Source organism: Castanea sativa, chromosome 8 (assembly GCF_040712315.1).
Source record: "Castanea sativa cultivar Marrone di Chiusa Pesio chromosome 8, ASM4071231v1".
Taxonomy (NCBI): Eukaryota; Viridiplantae; Streptophyta; class Magnoliopsida; order Fagales; family Fagaceae; genus Castanea; species Castanea sativa.
In genome coordinates, this window is record NC_134020.1 from 46,913,984 (window position 1) to 46,922,381 (window position 8,398).

An 8,398-nucleotide genomic window follows, 5' to 3' on the forward strand; every position below is an offset into this window, starting at 1 on the left:
TTATGGGACTGTAAGACAGCTTGTTAGATTTCCATGATGGACCCCATTAATCGTCAATTGTTACTTGCGTTGTAAACAAGCTCTAACTTATGGCCTAGGCTTTTTTCAACTTCAACTTCTTACTATAATTCTATATAAGAAGAGCAGCCTTCCTTCTTCAAAGTTCAAACCTCTCACGCTGGCTATCATCTAGATTTTGACTCATGATTGAGACTTAGCATGGCCTGAAAATTCAAAGTTCAATACATTGACCAGTTTCACCACTCCCTAATTAAAACCAGAGCATATAGGACAGCCCACCGATTTGACAAATGGCTGAAATACACACCAATTTACGGCGCCAACAAAAGCTCGTCTTCCATACTTGAACGGTAGTGTACTTTATATTGGTATTTTAATCTTTTTGGTTTTTCTTTTCGTTTGTTTGTTTAAACAAATACATTATGCAAGAGAATTAGTTAGACAAATCATGAAAGGTCAATTTCTAGAATCGGTAGTGGGCACCTGCCACGCCATGCAATTTGGACAGTCATAGCTGCTCAAACAATATTTTTCTATCATATAAGTGGGATGCTAGTAGACTAAAATACAAATGATACTATTCCAATCACAATAACATGTGAAAAAGGATTGTGTTGATTGTCATTTTCTTTTTATATAAAGTGTGATGAAGAATATTTCTACTAGAGTTGTCCAACATGGATATTTTGTTTGATAGTCATCACCTTTTCGACACCTTTGACGGATTAAACCACCACAAGCCTAAATTGTGGATATGAGTCATCTTGCTAAAGACATTCGTTCGACACCCACACGAACGAACGAATAAAAATACTTAGCTCCTCGAAGTAATGGAAGTGCTCCATTCTATACTAACTACATACGGAAACTGGTACACACCTTGCCAGAGGGTCCTCTTAAAATTCCGTATCCATTAAGTATGAGAAGTTAAACTCAAAGATTTCGATGCCACTAACCTCCATTATGCTAGTGCCTAAATTCCACGAAACGTAGTCATCCTAAACCACTATATAAGCACCAAGACACCTTCATTCTAGGGTATGTGTACACAATTTCCTAACCCTTGTACTTTTAGAGTTCTTGGAGATCATTGTGAGTTTTTGATTTAGCGTGTGTTTGGCACCCACTTAAAAAGCTATATTATTTTACTATTTAACTTATTTTTGATATTATTCATGCTTCTACTACACTTTTTAGTACTATTCATGAGTCCTGTTGTACTATTTTAGCTAATTTTTACCTTTATTCGTACTTGTAGCAAAAAGTTTTCAGTTTCAACAAAATAAGCGTATCTCAAACAGTCCCTTAACTATCACAGGTTTTTTTACTAGTACCACAACGATGCACTCCGTAAGTATTTTATTCTTCACATTTTCTAACATACGAGTTTGGAATGATTGACTTACTGACAAGTTTGGAATGATTAATTTATTAACGATCTTGCGCATTATAAATATTTTATTCTTCACATCTTCTAACTGTGCAAGTTTGGAATGATTGACTTATTGACAAGTTTGGAATGATTGACTTACGGACAAGTTTGGAATAATTAATTTATTGATGATCTTGCGCATTATAAGTATTTTATTCTTCACATCTTCTAAACGTGCAAGTTTGGAATGATTGACTTATTGACAAGTTTAGAATGATTAATGTGTTTGGGTATCGCTTATATGCTGAAAACTGAAAACTTATTGCTAAAAATACCGTAGCAAAATATTTTTTGGTCATGCTAACAAGTGCCTTTATGGCATTGGTTAACAGTCAATTTTAGAAAAGTTTTGATATCATTTTTATAGAAAATGAAAAAAGCTGTCAAAATTTTAATTGTTTTGTTTTTATTTTCTCATAAAAATTTTCTTTAAATGAATTATTAATCAATGTACTAAAGGCATTCATTAGCATTATTCATATTTTTTAAATTACTAAAATACTATTTAAGCATTTTGTGCAACTTGGCTGGACCATGAATAAGGTCATAAGACCACAATAAATAGTGTTATAGGACTAGCCAAACGCAAAAGCAAACGCTGAAGATGCAATACGCAGACGCACACTAATTTATTGAGGATCCTGTGCATCATCAAAAGTGTTTGATAGCATATTAGCATTACATGTATAGAAGAGGGAGTACCAACTTTCGTGTATGAGTTCGAGCCACACACGTTGTCACAGGGCAGATTTTACCACTAAATTTTCTGACCTGTGAAGCACGTAGCTAAATGTCAATTATTTGGTCAAGTGTGGGGTTACTTGTCACAAATCATGACATGTCTGCCCTCACAAGGACTCGCGTGGATCAGAGTCAGCATCAACATCTCTATTTTCTACCTCGAGCTACTCCTAGGGTGCGTTTGTTTCGACAGTAAAGCAATTCCGGAAAATGTTTTCAAGAAAAGAAAATATTTTCCGGAAAGGAAAATATTTTTAGGTGTTTGGTGGCATTTTAAAAAATACTTTGGAAAATATTTTCAGGTGTTTGGTTATGATCTTGAAAATATTATAGAAAATACATTTTTTACTTGATGCTCACATTTTCTCAACTTCCAATCAAATATTTATCATCATTTCTCAGTAAAATCACAAAAAAAACAAACCCAAAAAAAAAAAATCCTAAAATCCAAGAGAAGCGGCGCGATCGCGAAGGAGGAGGCGCGATCAAGGATCGCGAAGGCAGCGCGATCAAGGATCCTGGGGTGCGACGGCGCAATCGCGAGGGCTGGGGTGCGTCGGCGCGATCGCGAGGGCTGGGTGCGTCGGCGCGATCGCGAGGGCTGGGTGCGTCGGCGCGATCGCGAGGGCTGGGTGCGTCGGCGCGATCGCGATGCTGGGGTGCGCTATCGCAATCGGTCTTTGGGGTGCGACCGCGCAAGATCGCGGTGCCGGGGTGCAACGGCGCGATCTCGCGGTGGGTGTGGCGGTGCTCGTCGGACGGGGTGAAGATCGACCGGCTTGAGGCTGCGTTTGTTGCTTGACTGGAGCTGTGTTTCTGGAGCTTGACTTGAGGCAGCGAGAACGCGAGGGGAAAATGAGGGCTGAATTCAATTGAAGGTAAAATACAAGTGGAAACGAATTTCCGGGTCAGAGGCCTAAGTTTTACAGTCAACAGAAAATATTTTCCGTTTGACCATATTTTCAGCACCTGCCAAACACCCGAAAACGCGGAAAACCATTTCCTGAAACCGTTTACCGTCGAAACAAACGCAGCCCTAATCTATAAGACAGATGATTCCTTGGATTAGAGGCAGCAGCTTTTACTGCGCAGCAGGTAAAAAAATAAAGAAGTTACTACTGCCAAAATGCTAAACACGTGCTGCCGAATCACACACAAATTCACAAACAGTTCTCTCTCCCATCCCCAAAATCAAACACAAACCTCGTACATTTGTTTATGCATTGTTTAACAAGTAACTAATGCATTCTTAGATTTTAAATCAGAGAATCTAAGAGTACTCTGTGTCAGTCAATAAAGAGTCACATGAAATTGAGTGAACCCATTTGTAGTATGTTGTTTAATTTATTCATGGTCAGTATGGAATTTCTCTAGCTATCGGCCAATATTTGATCTGATTACCTTAACGGTGCTTTCAAATATTGTAATAATATGTTTCTTTTTCTGACTAATCCTATATACCCGAATCAATTTCTCATCCATTGATTCTCTTTCAGAAAGAAAAAAAAAAATCCTCATCCATCGTACCATGTAGAGACTAGAGAGGCTCTCAAGTCTTGACTATGCGTATGTATTAGATTTTGGACCACTGCTTCATAATTTCTCATAAAGTTGCTGATGAGGATGGCCATAAAAGGCGTGATTGAGCGACAAAGACAAATTGGAAAATCAGGACAGGAAAAAGGGCGATGATAGTTGGACAAAATTAAAGTGAGAATCACAGAGAAAACAGCATTTAAGGCGTAGAGAAAAATACAAGTGGAAGAAGTATCATATATATGGTTCAAAGTTATCTTAAAAGGATTATTGTGAAGACATATACGAGAGTTGATGTAAGAGATGAAATCATAAAACTGTAGATGATGATGCAGTACACGTTTAGAATCAGCATTATTCTTGTTGTCAAAGTGTGTTTCACAAATATATAATAAATAAATAAAAAAGATTAAAAAAAAAGTGTGTTTCACAAGATCATGAAATCTGCTCCGCCATGACCAGAAAGAAAGAATCATGTTGCCTACACACAAAATTGTACAAGTAATAATACCACATATTATAAAAATAATAAATACTTGACAGAAACTAGGGGCGCCGAGTAAGTTTATGAATCACATCTTATAATACAACCTATGAAGAAAACAAAATTTTAAGAAATGCAATACCGTTCAAAGCTTAAAAGAAATGCAAGAATCTAGAGCCAGATATGATTACGTAGAAAAACAACAATCAATGGAGTAAGGAGTCATCAACCCAAAAAAGAAAAAGAAATGAAATGAAAAAAAGAATGGAGTAAGTTCTTCATCTATTCATAAGAATTTAGATGCAGCACGCATCAAGGACAATATGAGTGGGAGCTGGTGGACACATCTTTGTCTGGTAATGCATTGAAAGCCACATCAATTATCAATGACATTTTATTTTCTACCGTAGGAACAAGCACAAGGTCGAAAAGGACTGTTTGATGAGTATTATTTCAACTCCTAAAAATTGTTGCTTCCTTGATTTATCACATCTTTCATGGGATGAGTTCTCTATTTCATGACATGATTGAGACTTGAGAAAAAGGGGATGTTATTTTCTCTCTTCAAGTTGATGCTCCAAGACTCTCCTCTCTCAAGGGTGAGTCGGCAACAATTAAGAGTTGCACTAACAATTACAACTCTCCAAATTTCAGTCGTTGAAAAATGTGAATCATGTGCGGAACTAACTGAGGGTCAAACTGTGGTCCCTCATAAAAGCATATTGCAAACGGAACTACTGCGGCCAAAGAAACCTTAAAATTAACGAAGGCCATTCACCAACAAAAATCCCCTCTTTTGGTTCTATTTCTGTTTTTTTTATCCAAGCAAAAACGTTGGCCCTGCATATCATAACTCATAGGACCTGAACGATAAACATGAAATGGCATAAAATTGAAGTTCTTCTGACTTATATACCATTTATTTCTGTAACCGATATATGAACTGCACACAACACCATATATGAGTTTGAGCTTTTACAGTATTGTCTCAGACCACTTTCATTTCCTATGACAATAAACAACAATATGACAAATGAGAAAGATTGAAGACAAGTCTTATCCTTATTATCTATCACAAAATACATATCACAAACCAATAACAAGACAGACTCTAAAACATAAACTTGAGAGACAAACCAAACCCAATCCCTTCAAAATTGTTTCTTTCTCTGTAACTGATTTATATTGGCTGTGAACTTCTGATCTGCTGCTTCATGTTGTCAGTGGGAAGCTGAGCAGAAGCTTCCGGCAACCCTACAGCAGCAGCTGTTGTCATGGTCTGGTATTGAGAAGTCATTGCCGGTGCCAGAGGCTGAGTATAGTATATCTGGGGGGCATGAGCAGGATCGGCAAAGTCATAAGCATAATTAGCAGGAGCAGCTGAAGTAGGTGCCATTGACTGAGATGGGTGAGGCATCTGAGAGTAACCAACATATTGTTGCTGATGTTGACCAGAAGGGACCTGAACTAGTTGTGGAGTACCTGTGGTTGCTGTTCTGTACACACCCGCAGCCATTTCGGGCTTGGCAGCATTCCTTATGGGGTTATAAGCTGCAGGAGAAGGGACCATTGTAGAACCGGGAGGCGTTTGGGTGCGGCTAGAAGGAATACCAGTTGCAGTTTCACTGATAGTAGATTGCTGCACAGACATGTTGTAAGCTTGGGCCTGCCTCGTGGGCATATAGTACACCGGGTACTGCTGGTCAAGTTGATGTTGTGGATGGTACTGCTGTTGCACAGGGTAGTAGGCCGAGATTGGCACTGGCCCAGAGGGGGTATGCTGGAGATAATGTGTGCCATGTACGAATTGCGGTTGTTGCTGTTGTGGTGGTTGTTGCTGTTGTTGCTGCTGATGTTGTTGTTGTTGTTGTTGTTGTTGTTGTTGTAATTGTTGCTGATGTTGTTGTAGTTGTTGCTGCTGATGATGTTGCTGCAATTGTTGCTGCTGCTGATGTTGTTGTTGTTGTTGTAACTGTTGTTGTAATTGTTGCTGCTGCTGTTGTTCGAATTGGGATTGTAATACATAACTAGAATCCTGAAACTGTTGTTGCAACTGGACCCGGGTGTTTGGATCAGAGATATTACTAATTTTTTGATCAACAGGGTTACTAGCAACCCTTACAGATGGGATTTGAGTTTGAACAACTGGGTCTTGATATACAGGTTTTGTGCGAGACAAAGGATTTGTAAGACTACTTTCACTGCGGAATTAAAACAAACACACACAAAACAAAAACAAGAACAAAAAACCCAATTCAGAATTCGATAATTCCAACAATCTAAATTAAACTATTCACAAAAAAACTGAAACAAATCAAAAAATGGGTACCTTGAAACTGAATCTGGTGAGTGCAAATCATGCCCGCCACTAGTCTTTTGTTGATTCTGTGACTGTGTTTGTGGCTGAGGCTGTGGCTGTGGCTGTGGCTGTGGCTGTGGCTGAGCAACCGGTTGTACTCTCCGATAGCCAACCGGCACGCCGTGATCCGATCTTTCGTCATCGGAATAAACCCTATTCTGGTAATCCCCGGCCGCCGCAGAACTCACCGGAACGGGCTGTACAACCGCTAAATTGACCGGCAACGGAGGAGGCGAAGAAATCACAACAAAGCCCTCGTCTTGCTGCTTGTTGTTGTGCCCAGCAGAACCAAGACCCATCTGAGCAAATTGCTCCTCAATCCCAAGTTTCTGATCTGCCACTCTAGCCCCACCGCCACCGCCACCGCTACCGCCACCAACACCGCTTACATCCTCTGCATGAACCCGAATCGGCCGCAAATTCGCAAGCGAAGGCGAAGAAGAAGTGGACCCAAACGACGACGTCGTTTCCAGCATCGGCGAATCGGGCACCGAGTGAACATCCTGACCCGACTTCGCATTCTTTCCGGGTTGACCCGCCTCCAACTCCCTCGCTCCTCCGCCGCTATTCGAAGAATCCAAGTTGTTCACGCCGCCAACTACACCGTCATCGTCCAAACCCAGCAAGCAGTCCACCGAAGTCGGGACCGAATACCCTCTGTTGTTCATCAAACCCGACCCGTTCAACGCGTTCAAAAACCAGTCCTCGGACTTGGCCGAGTTGTCGAGAATCGGCCCGATAGATTGAGACGAATCGGGTTTCAGAGGGAACAGAAAGATTCGGAGCCTCGAGGGCTTAACGGAGTTCGACGAAGTCCTGTCGTACTCGTCGATCATGTTGTCAAGGTCTTCGTCGGTGGTGACGGAGATGAGAGAATCGAGGTCCTCGTTCGGAAGCTGGTACTTGAGGGTGAACGGCCGGTCGTTTAGGAGAGTCTTCGACAGCCGCGAGTGGAGGTCGGAGAGTGAGGACTGCCGGTCCACCACGACGATTCGGGTGTCGCCGCCGACGTAGCAGAGCGACTTGTCGTGCGGGCGCGGGACTATGTGGCCGCCGTAGCTACACATGAGACGAAGCTTGGTGCTCAGAGGGGCTGTGTTCGTGTTCGGAGGAATTGGCTCGTCCCATGAGTCGGTGTTGCGCGAGCGAGGGGACGAGTCTACGGAGTCTGCGTAGCCTAGGTGAGATTGTACGGTGGTTGTACTGGGTGTCGGCGTGGTGGAGAGCGGCGGAGCTACCGATATTGGTGGTGGTGGTGGTGGGTCCATATGGAGAGAGAGTTGTTGGGTAGAGAGAGAAAGAGAGTTAGAGACAGACAGAGAGAGAAGTAAAAGGAGGAAAAGAGGGGGATGATGGAAGTGGGAGTTTATGCTCTTATAGTTACTCCACACCTGGTCTCCTCCAGCTGTGTTTAAAAAAAAAAAAAATTTATTAGTACTAATTTTTATATAATTTTTTCCATATATAAAAAAAAAGTAACTTATTCGTAATAAATAATTTTAGAGATCAGAATAGTTAGGTGGTATACGAATATTTTAAAAAATACACATAATGATGATGATGAGTAAGGAATTAGAGATCAGTTGATTTCTTAAGAAAGAAATAGTAGATTAGTGAACTAATTTATAGTTAGGATTTTGGGAATTTAATAATTTTCCAAAAGACTTTTTGTGGGCAGTAATGAAAATAATAATAAGATAGTTTACCTTTTATGGGGAAGGGCGTAGAGAAGGAGAGGTGGGACAGGGAGGTGTGTGAAGAGGAGTGGTGGTTACAGTGTAGAGAAGGAGAAGAAGAACAAAGGGGCCAGCTTTGGCTTTGAAAA

The 8,398-nt window shown here is 40.8% G+C and overlaps 1 protein-coding gene across 1 annotated transcript; it reads right to left on the bottom strand.

Annotated features, from left to right (window-relative positions):
• Positions 1–5,096: 5,096 nt before the first annotated feature.
• LOC142607372 (uncharacterized) lies at positions 5,097–7,925 on the bottom strand. The gene is made up of 2 exons (XM_075778828.1): positions 6,544–7,925; positions 5,097–6,415 (listed from the first exon to the last, which is right to left on the bottom strand). The coding sequence occupies exons 1-2, from the start codon at positions 7,839–7,841 to the stop codon at positions 5,395–5,397; spliced, it is 2,319 nt and encodes a 772-aa protein (XP_075634943.1). The 5' UTR covers positions 7,842–7,925; the 3' UTR covers positions 5,097–5,394.
• Positions 7,926–8,398: the final 473 nt, after the last annotated feature.